Here is a 21058-nt window from a genome sequence, read left to right as displayed (position 1 = left end):
GGTAGGGTGGGTTTATGGGTTTGGGATGGGTTGCATTGGCTTAGGATTATTTTCAATAGGGGGGACTGACCATACAAAACATTTTGGTGTTGGTGGGGGTGGTGGCCATGGGGGCTTCCCCTCGATGTCAGGAAATTTTGTGAAAAATAGGTCAAAAACATCAATTTTTCCTGGTATCTGGTCACATTTGTTTACTTCATCTGATTATTGGGGGGCTGAGCCCCCCAGACCAAAATTATTGAGGCCCCCGCATGCACCCCCCTGGTTCCTATTAAAGCCTATGGGTTGGGTAAGACAACACTTGGAAATGATCTCAAATGAACATAATCTGTATAGGCCTATATTTTTCCTAGACCCATTTTTTAAATAATTTTTTTATTTAATGCCAGAAACTGAGACGGGACGGAAAGACGAGAAACAAAAAAATAATTTTATATACGACCTTATTATGATAATTGATCCAGGGCAGGAGACTCAAATGTCTACCACCACGTCGTGTCGTACGACAGCACATTGACTGCTACGAAGTACAAGTTCATTGCGCACGAGTAATACGAGGATCATACATCTGGCACGTGCATTTACACCGGCCGGCTCTTTGATTTTGGCTGGGTTACGAGCAGGTACAGGATTTCAGGCCGCCGTAGAGGAATATACCGTACACATTTATTCCGGGCTTTTGTCATCTGCGTCAAGGTTTGTAGCATTTTGTTATCTGAAGTAGCCTAAGTTTTATAGCTTAGAATCCATGCACGTATGGTCAAAAATGACAAACATCTAGCTTAATCTTCGCGTTGTCAAACTGACAGTATAGATGGATTTATCATTTTATCCTTCACAGCTGATGATCAGCTGATTACGGTTATTTACATTGTTTTTTATGCTCTTGCATGATTGACCTTGACGACTTTGACTTTACTGATTGAGTCGTGGGGATTTCCCGGAAGTGAGGCCCACAGGCTTGCAATACTTAAAACTACTGGTCAGGGGGACTGCAGCGAAATTAGCTTATTAGTTAGCTCCCCAGATTTTGAGTTTTCCTGCCGATTTGAATTGAAAAGACGTGGACATATCAGTACAAGGTACAATTTTTAACAAACCAACAATTACATCATTATATAATTATTTAGGTGTGTAAAATAACAGTGGTCAAGGTCACTGAATACGTGTGATACTACAAAACTGAATGGACTATAAGCTTATCAGTAGACAGGTTTGGCACGTAAGCCAAGCTCACTGGCAATACATTATCCTCTCAGTCTTGTCAACGCTCGTACCATGCTCGTACACTGTACGTGTAGCTGTACAGCTGATCTGGATGTTTATTATTTTGCTTGCTGTGTATTCCTCCACCAGGTATAACTTGATAATTGGGGTAAGTGGAAATTTTTGTGTCATTTATTTTTGTGTTCCAAGCAAATTTTCCTTTTTGTATCAAGGTCAATATGTAAGGATAATGAAGGAAGCTGAGAATCAGAAAAAAAATGGATACAGTAAAAAATTGCATGCATAGCAATTAAAAGGGCATTTCGTGATCCACAGCCTCATCCCCCCACTTTTCTCAAAAAAAGTTGAGCTTTTTATATCACTGGAAACCTCTGGCTACATAATGTTTATGTACAAAATATTTCTTGCAGATTAATTGGTTTAGCAAAGATATCGTGAATTTTGAATTTCGTTCTGGTGCACCAGAACGAAATTACAATGCATTGTCTATGGAGCAGTGTAATACACATAATCATGCATAACTCGCGAACGCAAAATCGGAATCAACTGAAATTTTGGGAATAGGGTTTTTTCGTGGATATCTAATGAAAAATGACATAAATAGAGGATGCTAGGATCACGAAATACTCCTTTAAAGTGTGAAAAATTAATTGCGCAAAGATTTCTTCAATGGGTAATAATCGGGTCACTGTATGCCATTGGCAAGTGTAATGATAAAGATTGGTGAAGGTAATAGTGATTCCTGCGCTAGAAATTGATTTACCATTTGCAATCCAGAGAAAATGAGAATAGATCTTTTCTCATCTTCTTTGGTTCATTCTATTATAAAAGCCCATGCTCCAATAAGCGCCTACTCAGCAATTTTCAGCATGTAGAATATGATACTAAGTAAACCACCCACCCAAAACCTTCTGTCTTTTTTTAAGCATATGTAACACGATCTGGTCTACGGAGGTCAAAGGTAGCACGTTTGAAATTGAAATAAAGGCAAAAATATGGAGTAAAAAAACATTTACTATTGTAGCATGAAAAAGGGTAAAAATGCTCTTGAAATAGTTGGGCAGGAACAAATTTACAGTTTGAAATTATGGAAATTAAAAATACCCTCAACACCCTAATAGTACTGACAGCTAACCTTAACCCTAATACTTAACCCTAAAGACACATTGTGCATAGGGTATTCTGCATTTATTCATTTCCACCAACAGCTTATTAGCTTTTCTCATAAGGAAGAGCATGTTATGCCACTTGCAGCATTTCATTTTATAGTTCAATGCCTGTTGAAAGCTGCCAGGGCCTTTTATTATTCTGCAACCATTGTAAACAAATTACCTTGATGCTGGAGGGTGAATATGCGTACATGCGCTTTCAAAGCAAACAGTGTTCATAAAATAAACTGGGTATTTCTACCTGAGCTGAGATATCTTTGAAAACATGCCAAACTGGTTGTTGGGTTGTTTTTGTTGTTGTTGGGTTTTTTTTGGGGGGGTCCATAACACCACTTGGCCCAAACACCCTGACCCTGTCAGTGGGCCTGATGAAATTATTCTTCCTGCAACATATCCCAGAAGAGGTGACATAGCATCATAGGGTCACATGCCCCCTATTGGTATGAAAATTTAGAAAATCTAACATGATAATTGCCCCAAAATGGCTTGTGCTCCCCCCCTCCATCAGACCTAGTGCCCCAATCATGTTCAGTGCCACCCATAATTTGGAATGACTTGGGCGATGCCACTGTCTGGAAGAGTTCCTTACTGGCAACATCTATCTAGGCTATGCTGGCATACAACTTCTACATTTACAAGATAAATGGTCTACTGATTGATTTCATTGGCTTATTAAATTGGCGGCACACAGGTATAATACCCATATAATGTAAGCAGATCAAATGAGATGAATGAGAGTCAGACAGTCTTGGTTGTCCTCCATTTTGATACATGATCCGGCAAGCCAGCCAGCCAGCCAACCTTTTGTATTAGCTTGTAGACTATTGTTTGTTCTTTTATAGGACATCTCTAAATGACATTTTATGATATTGTTTTACAAGGTTGCTTTGCTAACTAGAACTTGGAGTGTATAATATAAGGCCAAAAATAAATAAAATATATTGTTTGGTTGCCCTTCCAAAACAAAAATTTGGAGGATTGGTAGGTTGACACCCCCCCCCCAAATATATATATGGGCTCTTCCTCCATTTTCTCCATTTTGACAAATGTATACATACAATGACATACAAATTAAAATTTAAAACAAACCAACAAAAAGGATGAAGATTTACTTACATGTAGACCATTTTATATTTTATAAGGATCATTAAAAAATAACATTCCAAGAAAAAGTTCCTTTTGTCATTATTTTGTTAAATTATATTGTTTTGTTTTTAAATAAACTTTGATATTGGCATTGCCCTTATCAAATCAATCAGATCTTTGGTTTAGTAAGCTTCTGTATATTCAACTGATCCTCATCGTAGAATGACTCCAGTGGCATTTAAAGTTATGTGGATCATGTCTTACACAATGTAACCTATACATATGAAGATGAACCAGCATCGTGTCGCTAACTGTACAAGTGTACATGCATCTAGGTCACGGTGTTAGACGCCTACAGTGAAGGTACCTTGCAATAATCCGGTATATTTGAATGATAGCAAATTTCACAAGCTTGTATTTTCAGTTTGCAAAATGCCATTGAGGCTGTTTATGCTTTGCTGTTTTGCAGCTCTAGACGATCAATATAATTGATTTGTAATAAAACATGAGTTGAGATATAGCATCAGGAGAAAAAAATAATAAATAGCAATAAGGATAAAATTAACTAGTATTAAATATTAGAAGAGGTTTATTATATATCGCTAAGGATATTTTAAGAAATTAGAAAAACAGCATGGGAGATGGAGATGGAGATAAAGATGTTGTCTGGGTGTTGTTTGATTGAAGTCAGAAAACTAATAGAATAAAAAAATAAAAAATTAGGACTGAGAAAATGGAGAAAATACATATTTAATTTAATTATCAGTGTCATATATATTATACCTCCTTGACAGTAGGATGAGCATCAAGCAAGATTACGAAAGTGGATCCCCAAGAGTGAATCTAACAAAGGATGGCCTCAGCCCTCAGGGTAATAAATAGGCAGACATAGATAAATACATAACACAGAAAAACATGGAACAATATTGACACTCCTCCTAATGCGATGTCAGGGTCTAGGAAAATATCAAATTTGTCATTTGCATCAAAGCCAATTTCCATTCGATTCTGAACCAAGGTGACATATGAAGAGCTTTGTTTCAAAACCCCTTACATCCACTTTTTGCCAAATTGAGTTATTGGCATAATATTATAGTGTGGGTAAAAATACACATTTTGGTGGTTGTTTGACCTTCATACTACCTTCCCTTCTGGAGTTATCGCATATTTCCCGTTTGGGAAATCTTAGGAATTTCCGGAAATCTGAACTTATTTTATAGAATTGTTTTGTTTTAAATTTTTTGATGTATAATGGTAGCCTGGAATGTTCTTTACCTATTAAAACCAAAAGGAACTGTTTTTGGGTCACTATGTTTGAAAAAATCATTTTAATTAACAAAAGGTGTAGCTTCGAAATACCCAAAAATGCCATTTTCCTGAATTTAATTAAAAATTCATAATTAAAAAAGTAAATGAGATATTTCAATTTTTCTTTTTGATTTTCAAAGCATTAGTCAAGTTACATAATGTAGTGCAAACAAATGGGCTCAAATTTGATTGCAAAAGGTGGTTTCTAGAAAAGGGTAAATTTATTTTGTTGCAAAACCCCTTACATCCACAAAAGGTGCGATATAAAAGAAATGATAAAATAAATAGTAAGCCTTGAAAATTATCCCAAACCTATTCTTTTAGTTTCTATTCATCAACACTTTATCCAATCCAAAATTGAATCAAATCGAACAAGTAATACTTGCACAATTAAAAAAAGCTGTTTTTCTCAAAAAGTCAAAAGTGGATGTAAGGGGTTTTGCAACAAAGCTCTTCATATATAGATCTAATTCACTCCTATTTTATTTGACAATATTGACACTAAAATAACAAATTTTCCTGTATTGCTTCATAATTCCATTTGATTCCTATAATCTAAATTTCACATGCCTATATTTCTGTCTGCAGCTACTGGGAAATCAGTTTTTTTCTAGTCAAGATGTCACAACATTGTGGACATGTGATGGTAGTATTGTATTAAGTTTCTGTGTTTTCCTGCCATGTCTCTGAGTTTCCTGCATTACATTACATATCCTGGAGTGAAAGATTCTGCCTTTGACGTATTATTGGCCAAATGAAAAAATACTTTAGTAAAATGTTAAAACTAGTTCAAGTCAGCATGAATCACTTGCAAGTGTTTTTGTGGAAGTCTAAACCTTCATAATCTTAGAGTCCCATTCAGTGATCCCAGCACAAGTGTTAAAAAACAATAAATAAAATTGTTTATAAATTGCTTAATAGAGAAAGATAAGTCAATCAAATTGTCATTTGGTATTTTTGGAATGAAAAATTTTGCAAAAATGGAAGGAAATAGCAGTATTGCTGAATTTGTCTGAATTCATGGAAAACAATATCTACATTTTAATTCAATAAATGTAGTACGATGAACCTCTATATTTGGTTGAAAATAACATTGGATGCAACTCATTTAATAGTAACAAGTGAACATCAATGATGCTAAATATTTCAGATAAATCTTTCAGTGTTTTGTTTGACTCTAACTTCATGGATTGAGTTTCCCTAATATTGTATCTTTAAAATTTGATGACACTTTATATACATTTGGATCTAACAAAGAGCAACATCAATTATAACACCAAAAATCAATCCAATTTGTCATATAATTTTGTTATAGTTAATTTTGTAGTTCTATTATATCCTAATCATTATCCTCAACCGCTCTAGCTGTCAATTTTAGAGGTATTTTATTGTGTGTATTGACTATATTCAAGATTATAATATTTTTGTTACCGTACATTTTTAGTAGCCTTTGTTTTGCAGGCATTCCCTCTAAAATTTCAGATTTTTGTGTCTGTCAAATCCTGTGGTGTTATAACTATGATATTTTGTTTTAAATGAAGTCCTGTATGAACTCAAAACTAACCCAAATAAGAGAGGGTTACAGCCCTCACTACACCCCATCCCGGTCTACTTGAATCTGGCACAACTTGGCAATAACAAAGAAATGTTGTTTTTGGCCTAATTCAATTGCAGGGTCACACGGTTATTTTAATATGCCATTGCTACATTGTCAGTTCATAGAGAACAACACTAGCTATCTACTGAAGAACCACCTTCTTCATTATTTCAATATGCTTAAAGATCAGAATTTAGCTCAGATCAGAATAATACATTGATACTGATTAAATGAATGTTGAATTCCTTTTGGAGAAGCTTCCAAATATCAAAAGAGGAACCCCAGTACTCGAGACAAAACAATGCTGTGCTAGATCCATCATTTTTAATTTTAAAAAATGAAATTAATATATCAGTAATAGTTTTCTACCATGTCTCACAGCCATCTGTCAGCTGCATTTATTGTTGTTTATTCATGATATGAAAATGGTTTATTGTATAATTGAAAATTAAAAACAAAAAATTAAGCAGGATCTAGATTTATTTTCTTAATTAACAATGTTTCAGCAGCTGCTTGCCAAGTCTTTTATTCCAAACTATATGCTCAAAATGTGCACTGTGCAGTATAGCCTTTTAATACTTTGTGCATGTATAGTAAATTGTAGGTAGTAAAAAGGTAAAAGCATACCATGTGTTTGTTCTTTAAAACCTGTATTTCTCTGCCCTCCAAGTAATATTGAGAGTGAGCATACAATGCAATAATCAGTAATAAAAGCAGGGTTTATTGGAATGCAGTAAGTGTCTCAATATTTTTGTGCAGGATTGTGTATTAAACATGTTTGCTTAAACCTTTTGCTGTCTTCAGTAGATAGCATTATATAATACATTAAAGGGGCAGTTAGAAAATAGTCAATCCCAAGCAACACAATTTCCCACAAATGTCATTTTGTTGGCACTGTTATTACTAACAAGGCGGTTCGCGAACCACAAGTCTCGTCTGCTTTCGTGACTAGCCTGCTTTCGCCACTACTTTTGGTAACAGAAGATATGGGTAGTGAACACCACGCATAGTAAATGACCCCTGATGACCCTCTTCAGATTAACTTTTTCATGCTCCCCTCAATATCAAGGATGATATGCACCCCAATCGGGTCCATTTTAAAATTTGACCTTTGATCTTGTCGGTGACCTGAGGTTGACTTCTTCATGTTCCCCTCATATCAAGGATACTATAGTACTTTTCACCAAGTTGCAACCGAATAGGGCTCATTTTAACATATGATCTGTGACCTCATATTAAGGATGCTTTGTACCAGGTTTAAGTTTGACCTCATTTGACCTTTGACCGTGGGTGTCCTCAGGTTGACTATTTCATGATCCCCTATATCAAGGATTATTTGTACTCGGGTTTAAGCCCAATGGGACATATTTAAAGAAATTTTAGTTTTGTTCAATGTATGCTACCTTCAGTAGATAGCAACAAATATGAAATTTTGAATTTAATTCCTATCTTTGATTCTTCGTGCACACGCCCCCTCCTGGGCGCGAGGAGCTGGAACCAATTCTAGTGTGTATAATTGACATTCTGCAATGAGTTTCTGATGAGTGAGGTCCCATGTGCCTTATGAAATAGTACTCTCAGACAACATGTAGCATCAGCCAGGTTTAAAATTTACTTTTAAATCTTATCTTTGATTTTGTACAGATTTGAGCTACTTTTGTGACTACAGCAACTAAACAGCAGTACAATGGCAGATGGTCCTATCAACCTGAAGGCTGCAGATGCTGATGCCCAGCTGGCTAAATCCACCAAGCCATTGGTAGTACTCATAGATGGTAAACATTGTGAGATCCAACACAAAGTTCTTAAAGATGTAGCTACAGTGGCATATGCTGATGTCCATGCTATAGCTGACATACCTGAGAAGGTCAGTAGGATATGGGGTGCTTTAAATGAAGCTAATGTTACGTATTGTGTTACAAAGTGTAACTAAGCTGCTTCAAAAGGGTCATATGGGTAAGGTTGCCCTTATGAGCAATTAAATTTTAGGATACAAAAATGAACACTTTAAAGGGGCATTGAGGCATACCATTAAAACAAAATGTTGCCAAAATTTGTGTTATACTGTTCTAGCAGTTTTGATACAAGAAGCAAATACATGTTTAACAATGCCCCATATGATAGTACATACACTTCCATTGCACAATTTACCACATTTGATCTAAATGAAACACACATATTGGCTTGGTTGGGTCAAATATTACTGGGTCACTTGCCAAAGGTTATTGAGCATGGAGAAATCTTGTGGTCATGTGCTGCACAGCTGAAGGATGATGATGATGAACATTTTTTTTTACTGTGGTGGGTACCTTTGCTATGAATCCCTGGCTATTGCTTGGTATTGGGATTTGGGATTATTTATTAAACTGAGAAGTTAAAGCCATAATGCATGATTTTAATTTTTAATTTTTTAATTTTTGTTATTTTTTACTCAAAGTGCTGAAATAATATTTCAGCTTCTATACATTTTAAGCCGAAATAACATAGTGAAGTGAAAGAAATTCCACTAGCCGTTTAACACAGAGTACTAAGGGGGACTTAAATTATGTTGAATACAACATATTTCAAAATTGCTTTGTTGACCTGACCTCATCTATTTTTAGGTCTATGCAGAAGCAGTTGGAATATTTATCTACCATCCTCTCGAATTTCAAGAAGCGGAATTAAGAAAGTTCAAGAAGCTGAAAGTCATTGCACGTCTGGGTACAGGCTATAACAATGTCGATATCAAAGTTGCTGGAGAAATGGGTATGTATATAGCCATACATTAAGGGCTCTATGAGGGCAAAAAAAAAAAAAAATCCTCTGAAAAGAATCCACTTTTCAGGGTAAAAATATGGGTGAAAAAGTTCAAATCAGCAGTGAATAAATTGTTTTAAAACATCAAAGAAGAAGAATAGCAAGAAATAGCACTATACACGCCCTCCTAAACCTGCTTGAGTAACTCCTGAAAAGGGATGGTAGACAGTATTCATCAAGACAAGTCAAGACAAGAAGACTGTATGTACCAGAACTACAACCAAACAGTTAATACATTGACAGAGGTACAGAGACAAAAGGATTATATAGGCCTAAATGACATCACAGTTAAAACTCTTTTCAGGGCCGGATTTACCGTTTTAGGGGCCCTGGGCCAGCCCAAAATTTGGAGGCCCCAAACGCACCGTGAGGAAGGCATGTGCACTCAAGGGCCAAGTTTTTAGATTTTACTAGGACATTTGCGTGCGCAGCACGTGTAAAAATTTTTAACCCAAATTGATGCCATATTTTGCTTTATAACAGGCCAAAGCGCGCAAAATTTTGCAATTTTTGTACCCTATTTTGGCCCAAAACATGGTGTTTTTAGGCTAAAATGGAAGATGCACACTGCACAGGGCAATTTTGGGGGCCCTGGGCCCGGGCCCATCTGGCCCTATGGTAAATCCGGCCCTGACTCTTTTATGTTGGCACATAATGTCACCATTTGTAGTTTCGAGTAAACTTTTTTTTTTTTTTTATACAGTAAATGTTTACACCAGCCAGAGTATTAAGGCATGCTGACTTGTAACGGAAATATATGTCATAATTTTGTCAGTTCCACAAGTAAATAGCGTTTGACCTGTGGCACTATTTATAGATATATTAAGCCTTTGTACAGAACAACAAAAGATTTTTTTTCTAGTTATTATTTGCTACAGTGTCATTGGGTTTGCTATTGTTGTAACAAAAAATAACAAGCAACCAAGTCTAAACTTATTTCCTATACTATAAAGCATTAAGGTGGTACTACACCCCTTGATAAAGTTGTGACTATTTTTGCATTTTTCTCAAAAAATAATAACACAATGGTAACAAAAGTTATGTATATTATAGGGGCAAGGAATCAAGTTACTACACTGGAATTTCAGTGACTCAAGACAAGCGGTACGTTATTTATGATAAGAAAAGAGGTACAGCTAGAATGTACCTCATTTCTTTTAAACATATATAATGAACCACTTGTCTGACTCGTGAATCACTGAAATTTCAGCGAAGTAATTAGATTCCTTGCCCCTATATTATACATAACTTTTGTTACCAGTGTGTGCTAGTTATTTTTTGGAGAAAAATGCCAAATTAGTCACAAAATTTATCAAGGGGTGTACCACCTTAAATATTCACATGCATGGACATTTTGCAAGTGCAGTTGATTCACAAAATTTTCATGCACACAAATATGTTTTCTTCTGTACAAATTTGTATCCATGCTGTATCCGAGCTGTGTTATCTTTCAGTAGATGTGTGCATACTAAATGACCACACATGTTGTGCATTATTTTTTGGTGCCGTATTTTGCGATTGTGTGCATGAATGAGGATTCAGAGAATTCACCAACTTCATTCAGGGGAGTGAACTTGATAAATAATATGGTCATAAAATTGGACATAAATTACATCCAAATATATTTTAAGGTTGATCTGTTTAAGAATGATAAAAGTATATAGTGTTTTGAGACCCAACCATGTATATATCACCTAGCTGATATGAAATGGTAGATACCATTGTTATCATGTGGCAGTGGCGTGCGCAGCACATTGAAAGTGGGGAGGCCAGGTTGTTTGGTTCCCCGAATGGGGTCTGATTAGGAGTGTAAAGGCGAAATCAGTCATTTCGGGGAAATGACTGATTTCCCCCGAATGACCAACAAAAGTGGGGGCTGTGGCCCCCCTTGCCCCCCTTTGCACACGCCACTGTCATGTGGAACAACACGGTACTCCACCTCATTGTTCAAAAATGACAAGAAAAACAAAGAAAGTACAGAAGGATAAAAGAATTCAAGAAATGATACAAATTTAAGAAACAAGAAAAAAGAAAGAAGGAGTAAAAAAATTACCATAAAAAGAAAGGAAAACATGCATAAGAAAAATCAAACATGAAGAAAGATCAACAAAGCAGAAAAAGAAGATAGGTAGACGCATGGATGGGGAATAAAAATGCGCATAATTTTATTTTACAGGCATACCAGTATGCATAGTACCCGATTATGGAGTGGAAGAGATCGCAGATTTGACAATGTGTATGATACTGAATGTGCATCGTAATATGCATTTGTATGCCAATCTGGTGAGGCAAGGAGTTCAGCTTCATGGGATTGAAGAAACGGAAGATGCCGGTAAAGGTACCAGGAGAGTCAGAGGGCGCACTTTAGGACTTATTGGATTAGGTAAAATTTGACTTCTCTATCACTTTTCTAATGAGCATGGTTGTGTTTCATTTTACAGGAATAACAGTCAGCATTGTACCTGATTATGGAGTGGAAGAAATTGCCGATACGACGATGTGTATGATATTAAATGTGCATCGTCACATGCATCTGTATGCCAACATGGTAAGGCAAGGAGTGCAACTCCATAATTTTGAAGAAACCGAGGAAGCTGGTACAGGTACAAGACGGGTTAGAGGCCAAACATTGGGACTTGTTGGTTTAGGTAAAGTAGCAAGAGGAGACATAATATCTAAATGCATAGCAAGTGCCTCAAAATGAAGAAATTTGCTTTATCTGCTATTAAAGTGTAATTATAGTCTTCTGCTGTGTAAATGTAATGCGTTCTGCAGGTGCAATGTTTTATATCTTAACCACATTTTTATTGTACGAATAGCTGTAATTATTTTAACAATTATGTCAACTTATAATAACCAATCTGGCATAGGATAATGATTTTAATTACACTTAAAATTTAAAACTGTACTTAAGTTCAAATTCATACGTAGATCTTTTTTAACTGCTAATTTTATCAATTTAAAACAATCAAGCTGTTTTGTGATTTTTTGAAGCATTGTAAAGCCTTTATGTATCAGTGTATAATAAAGCTGCATAACTACTTTGCCTGTCATATCAGCTGAATGATCTGATACATCCTGAGAATGCACAACTTGCATTTTACCGTAATTTCCCTGTATACTGTGCAGTGCTTATCCTGCAAATCTGATTTCTTTTGTATCCCTAACCATAAAGGTAGTTTGGCATGTAGTGCCCACAACATTGAATTGGATGGTGGATTCTGCTGCTGAGGTAGTCAGGTGGTTCCACCTAGTCTACTCCAATGCTTTTCATAATCTTGTTGCATGCCTAATGACACCCCTCATGTATTTTGATAAGAGATGGCTTCTTCATATTATGTAACTGCTTCTCTGCAGCGCTTGTCTTATAATTATGTGTAGTTGCTAATATAACTATTTGATTTCTTCCTTTTCATATGCAGAGCAGTCTTTGTATCATTTTGCATGTTTTTTCAAATTTTCATCTTAAGCATATTCATCCAATCTGGCTACCTGCCATCTTGAAATGTTTGATAGTTATATATGGTTCTTTGATAATTGCTCTTTTTAAAAACCATGCTTTTTCTTTTGCAGAGAGGTGTTGTCTTTCTTTACCTGCAATATATCTTGCATCTTATGTGTTTATTTTTGCATGTTTTGCCATACTGTAATTTGTTTGCTGCTCTGCATCAGAATAGCAGCATTTAATTTCCTAAAGTTTTTATACAGAGGATCATTAACTTTTTAAAGTTTGAACATTATAAGCAAACCTCTTACAACTAAATCCATACTATAGTAGTAGAAAAGGTGATTCTATTTTAAGTTTGTTTGAACACTTGGAAATTGTTTTTAATGTACCTAACCAAGATTTATATTCACTTTTACAAATAATTGATTGCAGGTAACATTGGTGTGGCTGTAGCAGTCCGAGCCAAGGCATTTGGATTTAATGTTCTCTTTTATGATCCATTCTTACGCCATAGTGTGGAGAAAGCTTTGGTTATTCAGAGAGCTAAGACATTGGAGGTAGGTTCATACATTATAATTTGATATGTCGACTCAAACCTAGACGCTCAGATATCGGCTCATGTATCATAATCAGCTTGAGGGGCCCATAGTAGAGGCAGTCATTGTAATTGAAATTGTTATTTGTGAGAGGAAAAATATCTGCTCTCATGACCATGACAATAAAACATACATGGTTGGCCCCATTTAAAGCCCAATTTTGTCAAATTTAAAACAAATTGCCACAGAAAAATTTCTAAAATTGTTTGTCTTTTTTTTTTAATTTGGCTACAAATAGGCAAAATTGGTCAACTTGTCAAATAAAAATTTGAGAACATTTTTGAAAAAATGACCCATGCATATACAAATTTTGACCTTAAAAAAGTTCCACTGATATACCAGATAGCTGGAAATGTGACCCAGTGATGTATTAGAGGCCCCAATAATGATAATATTACTACTATAGAAAAATTATTTAATTTGTGTACATCGTGGAACATTCAACCACGCTTATTACTCCGCGACTAATCATGGTAATACACGAGCGTGCAACGCTACTCTATGCGTCCATATAAGCAAGGTTATCTTCGTACAGCAACTACTATGCACAGCCACGCAAAGAGTATGTTCCACGATGTACACAAATTAAATAATTTTTCTATAGTACATAACTGCCATCATTCTTGTTACCATACAACTGGGTATACCCAAAACACTGGGGAACAAATTTCTGGGTGTGACTTACCATAAATAACATGAGCCTGGGATGTTCGTTGAAACATCTTGGTTTCAAAATTTCACATATTCCTGAGGTAATTTTCAAATATATGTCTCATTGTGGTGAGATCAACTCAGTTACTGAATTCTGAAGGGTTTCCCAAATTAGTAGTGGCGACCATTTGGGTATAAACATGATGAAATCGTCCATGTTTTGAATTAGAATCTCCCATCTTGGAGTGGGTTTATACATTGTTACAGTAATTTGGGAAATCTTTTCAGTGAACTTTGATGTTTCTGTCACCACAATTAGACCTATTTGACATTTTCTTTTTATGCCACTGTAGGGTAAAAGAAACATTTACATGTTTGAGAGCACATCAGACATATAGAATTGCATTCTGAATACGAAGAATGTCCTTTGATATCAAATTTTTTTTTAAAATTATTTTGAAATTCGCAATATAACACAAATTTTATGGCAAATGATTAAAAATTGATATTTTTGATATTTAACAGTCCTCGAAGTAAAATTTATAAATCTAATGATATTTACTTAAAATATAAGTAGCTGGGAGGAAAAGCCTATGATCATTTGAAAATTTTGACTTTTCGTATTAAAGATATACATTTGGGGGGGGGAGGGAATGTGTATCTTCAATACGAAAGGTCAAAATTTTCAAATGACGGATCATATGCTTTTCCTCCCAGCTACATACACTAAGTACATATCAGTAGATTTATAAATTTTTAAATATGAAAAATAAAAAATATCAATTTTTAATAATTTGCCATAAAATGTGTTTTATATCACCAATTTTAAAAAAAATCAAAATTACTAAATCAGAAGGACATTCCTCGTATTCAGAATGCAATTCGATATGTCTGATGTGCACTCATGTCCCACAAAAAATACTGTGCAAACATTGATCCCTTAAAGGAAATATATTTGACAATTTTATATCCCTTTCTCATCTCTGTGCCTCAGGAACTGCTCACTAATAGTGACTGCCTATCCCTTCACTGTATGCTCACCAAGGAAAACTACCATTTCTTGAACGACAAGACACTGAGATTGATGAAGAGAGGCTCCATGATTGTCAACACAGCTAGGGGTGGTCTCATCGATGAGTTGGCTCTGTCTAAGTGTCTCAAAGATGGCCAAATAGGAGCGGCTTGTCTCGATACATTGGAGAAGGAGCCATTTAATTTCACATTTGATCAGCCCCTTCACGATGCACCCAATGTGATCTGCACACCACATTGTGCATTTTATAGCCAGGAAAGTGTGATTGAGATGAGAGAAAAAGCTTCATTGGATGTGAAGAGGGCCCTAGCTGGTGAGGAATTGAATGGCTGTGTCAATAACCAATTTCTTAAGAAGAAGTAAACATATTTGACTAAATAATACACTTAGTAGTAACATACAATGTTAAGAACACCAGTCTTTGGTCCATGTTAGCATATGTGTTTGCTGTGAGCTACAAACTATCAACTCTATGAATGTAATCCTGTAAGCTCCTCTAGGAACATTTTAGATACCTGTTACTGTGAGGGTTTGTATGCCGTGGTGACTCATAATTAAACAGCTATTTTTGAAAAAAGTTGGAACACATTGTATATAGCCTATTTGGAAGTCTTTGATCAATCGATAAGGCACTTGAGCTTCTGTAGTGTCATATTTCTGTTCATGTGGTAAAATTGAGCTACCTTGAAATTGCATTGAACAAGGTACTTAGTGCTAATCGTCTGGTACGACCTTGGAAAGCTGATCCTGGCTGCGATGGTTATTCTATATGTAGGCTGATTAGGGATCAGTGCCTTTTAAAGCTGAATTCCTGAATGATGCTAAATATAAGGTGTCTCTTAGGCTGCGATCACATAGAAGTATACTATTTGGGTATATGGTGCACGTTTTGCAGGTGCACGCATATAGCTTAAATCGAGCAAGGTAATTACATAGTACCGGGTCACATAAGAGGGCACTATTCGCTATACGATATACGCTCATTCGATCATATACTCCTATGAGTATCAGCCTGATCGAATGAGCGTATAGTATATCGTATAGCGAATACCGTATACCATATACTTCTATGTGATCGCAGCCTTAGGCCATAGTGTTCAGTAACTTTCTGTATTAGGCACAATGATCTTATGTAATTGCACTTTTTAAATTGGTGGCTCTTTGAGGAAGAATCTTCACACTTTCCTCAAACAATGTTGATCATCTTGTCATGTCAAACAATGGCCCATCAACAGTTCTTAAACACTGATATTGTGGTATAGAAGAGATAGAAAAACAGTGTTTGTCAATGAGAATTCAGTGATATTTGATAGAAATAAGATCTGACAAATGGTCATGACTGGTTTCAAACTTTTTTCAAAGATTGTAGTTTGAATATTTCTATGTTTCACAATATCGTGGATATCTATTCTGGAGTGGTATACGTGAGTAGGGACATTGCCCATACCCATCTAGACAATAATGATATAGAATAGCGAAGGTGGCTAAAACCAAGTAGATAGTTTGCAGGCTCTATATTGGTGCTATGTACAGTCAATTCAAACTTCCATGTAATGTGTGTAAAAGAAATAGATATATAAGTGTATGCATTCCCTAATGTGTGTCAGTAGACAGCCTGTTGGTGCACATAGCATAATTGTTGAAGTGTTAGGTGCATTCAAACATGCCCAACAACTTTTAGAGCTGATTGATGATGCTATAACTAGACTGTATAATATAATGGAACACTATGTTTATGGCTGTTGAAAAAAGCTCACAGTTTTTAATGCATATAACTTGCATTGGACTTTATCGTTACATTCTTAATATATTTCATGCTAAAACCAACATATTCCATTTTATTGAAACATGGTATTAAATGCAGGTTTCCTCATGTTAAAGTCCAAGTCTTAATTATACCAGCACTCAACATAGTTTTGTTACCTTATTTGCTTAAGTCAATTTGGCCTCTTAAAATCACATACTATTAATTCATTTTTCTCATACCGTACAAGTATAACCCTTACTCAATGTTTTTTCAGTTTTATAGTGTATTTTGTTATTGAATATCTCCTTATTTTAATGGTCCTTTTTTTCTGAGAATTGCAAAGATTATTATGTTATTGAGATTTTGTTATTCAACATGATATTTGGCTGTTCCATTAGAAAACCACACCCCCTTGAAGATATTTGGAATTCCAACCAAATTCACCGGCGTGTCCAGGATTGTTTCCTGTGGGGGCTCAGAATGGCTTTCAGAATTATGCGGGGGGCTTAAAGGCTAAAACCGCCAAAAACGGCTGATTTTACACGCTTTTTAACAAAGTGCAGGGGGCTTCAGCACAAAGCACCCCTGGACACGCCACTGAAATTCAACAGTTTAAATTATTCCAGATCCAATCATTTTCATCCAAAAAGTGAAAAAAGTGTTGAAGCTTTTGAAAATCCAAATGAAGGGCAAATTGTGCAAAATTCTGATTTTATCAATTTCTTTTGACATGTTCAACTGCAAACATTTCCACATGGGTTGAGCCTGAATTGAAGATGGCAGAGTAAATCTTACGCAGGGGATGTGTGAATTTTTAATGGACTATCCCATCAAATATGAATTGAGGCAGAGTGAAGTGGATGGTACAGACAGCAGAGTGTTTAGATGGTACCTTGAAACTAATGTTGTTACAGTATATGTTACAGCAAAAAGAAAACAGTCTGTGGGTGATCATTATGTATGTAATAATACTATCATGGATAATATCAAGTAATTAGTGTGATGTATGTATACCTTACAGACTCAATTGGTGAATGTGTCTAGTGTAGATTATTTATAAATTTGTAAAACTGGAAATGAAATTGCAACCTGCTATTCTGGGCTATTCTACGTTGAATTTGCAATGTGTATCTAGATTGTGTATCTAGATTGAAACTACAGGGTTAAACATTTTTACAATTTTACTTTAAATATTGATTTTTTTCATACCTGCAGGATCAAAAAAATATTTGAAAAGGGAATTCAGTGTTTAAATGAATACAACAATGTGAGACTTTTGTTTTGAGTTGTTAAGCAATATGCGTATGTAAATATGTACAGAGATTATATGATAAAGTTTGACACCTTGACTGATTGGCAATAGTTTGTGATACACCTTATAGCAAGCAGTGTAAGCCCAGTGCCACCGACAAGGGGGGTTCAGGAGGTGCATTACCCCCTGACCCGGGGTCCTAGGGGCTTGTAAAAATAATGAAAACATCCCTTAATGGGCCCATAAAAGCAAAAAAAACACCTCATGGGGCTGACGTCCATTTTACCCCCGGGCCTGCAATGGCTCTCGGCAGCACTGTGTAAGCCAGCAAACTTATTTTGACCTTTAGGGTTTTTTATAATTGTGGTAAAATGTGAGGTTTAAAAATATTTTTTGCCAGATGAAAGATAATATATTATATAGTGTTATTTAGACCTAACTGGCAATTAAACTAAAAAATCTGATATTCTAATCAAAAGCAAGTTGTTTTTGTATGCTTGTATAATCAAGATCAAAGACCAATTTCAGCACAAATTTATGTTAATGTGTGGTAAATTTGTCTCAACTTCCTGGTCTAGCTATTTTTAGTGCTGTATTATTATTGATGTGGTGATCCCAATATAGATATTTATTTATTACATTTTGGCAAAGCACAGGCAATACCCAATAGTGCTCAAAAATTCAAGGGAAGCACCGCATACAAAGCAAACAAAATATAAACTAAAAAAGGAAAACAAGATAATTATAAACAGACTAACATAAAGGGAAGCAAGCAAAATCAATTATTAGAGAGCTTTCAATGGTATATGAAACTATAGGTAATCAATTTCAAATTCTTGTTTTAATTAATATATCTTTGTAGTTTTACCTATTTATTAAAATAAACTACAGTTCCAATTCATAATTTATTTTCACCGTAACATTATGTTCATTGCAATAGCTCAAAAATTGATGTTATCTTCATCTAGGGTGTATTATGTGTATGTAAAAATAAAGCAATGCTAACATACCAAAGAAGAAATTAGTTACCAGAGTTTTGATTGCAGTACAAACTTCTTACGTAGAAATAATTGGTAAAGCAAATTATGTGACCAGCTCCAACAAAACCCAGAACAAGTTGCCAGGCATGTTTTTGATTTATATGCCTTTAAAGATGACATTCCCATAAAAAAAAATCAAATTTTGGAATGCTTAATTTCATGGTATTTAACTGTGGGACTAAGTCGACTTTCAAATCCTCGAAAGTACTTATTAAAAGAGATTTATTTAATCAATAATTAACAGTTGAACTACGATAATCCCTATTCAATCCTGTGTAAGGCAGGAAACTAATTAGCCCATTACTCAGAATAGCAAGTTGGCAAAAATATCAAGGTATCATCTGCAAAATTATCCATATCTTGAAAAGTATTTATTTTATGTATATAATTTTGGTATCATTCTAAAGTTTATTGCCTAGTGCTTACATTTTTATTAAAATCATGAAATGTCAAAAATGCGACTTGTTCCTGGATTTGTCAGAACGGGTCACATATATGGATTTAGAAACTTATTAAGGTTGGTCTGAACCATGGAATTATGGAAAACATTTTAGCCTTTTAACTTCTAAATTTTTGATCTAAAGTTGATCAAAGTATACATATTTCGAATGGAAATTACCTTACGAATCCAGTGGTGATGTCAGATTAATTTTAAAATTTTGGAGAAAATCATCCAAAATCGTGATTTTATGATTTTGTACACCGTAACTAATTATTTTTTCAATAACAACATTTTTCTTCATGATTTTCAAAAACTAGGTATGAAAATCTAGGATACACAAAACCAAGATCTTACCTTTATTTTCTATAATGAATCTCTTAGCTTTAACAAATAAATTGAAAACATGCCCGAATATGAACACGTTTTAAATCGCCGTTTTGTTTCAAAAGTGGCAGTAGACAGTAGTCTTTGTCAAAGACCTCGCGATCCTAGGGGGCGAGCGGCGCAGCCAGCGAGCTGAGCGCCAAGGCGCGACAGAGCTAGAGCGCGCAAGCAGCGACAGCGAGCGCGAACTTTCGTGGAATATTATAGGTGGCGCCCCACTACGGAGGTCCAGGCAGAGCCTTGTTGAAAGGCTAAGTAGACAGCAATCGAACAACCCATGTTTTCAAATGTGATCATCTTGATTCCTGCAATTTGCGCAGCTCGTAGTCATAATTAAGATACACCTTCCGCGTACGGTTTACGAAAATCCAAGGAATATTTTCCATAAAAAAGAGGAATAATTGTTCGTTAAAACCGTATGAAATTTCCGGCCGGCCATGTTTTCGATCATGTTTTGTTGTGAGGATCCGCGCACGCACGCGCGAGATACACTGTCAGGGTGAAGCGCACGGGGAAACACACCCGACTTGTTGCGTTTTTGCGTCGGGTGCGAGGCAAAAATAGGCGCTCGTTAGCAACTAGATTAGCAAGATTTCTCGCCATTGGCCATGTGGACGATTTCAAATGGAAAAGGGTGAAACATCATAATTAAAAATTGATAGAAATTTGGTAAACAAATTAAAAGCCAAAATTTTTCAGTTTAAACTTCAAGTGCACAGACTAATGAATATAGAATTCAAGAAAACTGGAATTCGACATTTTTAAAACATGCCATGGTTCAGACCAACCTTACAAGTTCTTAACCCTGGAATTATGGAAACTTTTGGGACTCATAACTTCTAAATTGTTAGTCTAAAATATATATTTAAAAATATATATACATATTAAGAATGAAAATGATTTGATGAATCCATCTGTGAGGTCAAATTTGGGCAAAAATGCTCATTTTTGGAGAAAATCCCCCAAAGCGGTTTTTTTGGCCCAACTTTTTTTCAGTCACCATAACAAAAAATTTAAATTTCTTGAGTAAAAGATTTTTAAATTATTTTTAAAAACTAGATATAAATATATAGGAACTGGTTTTTTTTTTGGTTTTTTAAATTTTGACCAACTTTCACAATTTGCACCAAAAATTGTTGTAAAATGCTCAATTTTGCCCAAAAAAACTTTAAAAAGCCTGATTTGGGCCCAAATTTCAAATATTTTTGATGAAGTTGGTCAAAATAAGAAAAAAAAAAATTCCTAGATACAGGGTGTCCCAAAAAAGAGGCCCCTCATT

The 21058-nt window shown here is 35.3% G+C and overlaps 1 protein-coding gene across 4 annotated transcripts; it reads left to right on the top strand.

Annotated features, from left to right (window-relative positions):
• Positions 1 to 528: 528 nt before the first annotated feature.
• Positions 529 to 18681, top strand: LOC140148612 (C-terminal-binding protein-like). Of its 4 annotated transcripts, XR_011858504.1 has the most exons (7): positions 536 to 696; positions 8032 to 8254; positions 8991 to 9135; positions 11363 to 11569; positions 13067 to 13191; positions 14876 to 15757; positions 16002 to 18681. XR_011858504.1 is itself a non-coding variant. In XM_072170628.1 (6 exons), exons 2-6 carry the CDS (start codon positions 8075 to 8077, stop codon positions 15275 to 15277), a joined length of 1059 nt encoding a protein of 352 aa, XP_072026729.1. In that variant the 5' UTR covers positions 529 to 696; positions 8032 to 8074; the 3' UTR covers positions 15278 to 15878. The 4 variants fall into 4 exon arrangements, 3 of the variants coding, with proteins under 3 accessions (XP_072026729.1, XP_072026726.1, XP_072026728.1); XM_072170628.1 differs by lacking the exons at positions 11363 to 11569; positions 16002 to 18681 and adding an exon at positions 11628 to 11834 and having other exon boundaries at positions 529 to 696; positions 14876 to 15878; XM_072170625.1 differs by lacking the exon at positions 16002 to 18681 and having other exon boundaries at positions 14876 to 15878.
• The last annotated feature ends 2377 nt before the right edge of the window (positions 18682 to 21058 follow it).

Source organism: Amphiura filiformis, chromosome 3 (assembly GCF_039555335.1).
Source record: "Amphiura filiformis chromosome 3, Afil_fr2py, whole genome shotgun sequence".
Taxonomy (NCBI): Eukaryota; Metazoa; Echinodermata; class Ophiuroidea; order Amphilepidida; family Amphiuridae; genus Amphiura; species Amphiura filiformis.
The sequence above is the reverse complement of the archived record's forward strand: the minus strand, read 5'-3'. Positions and strand labels throughout refer to the sequence as shown.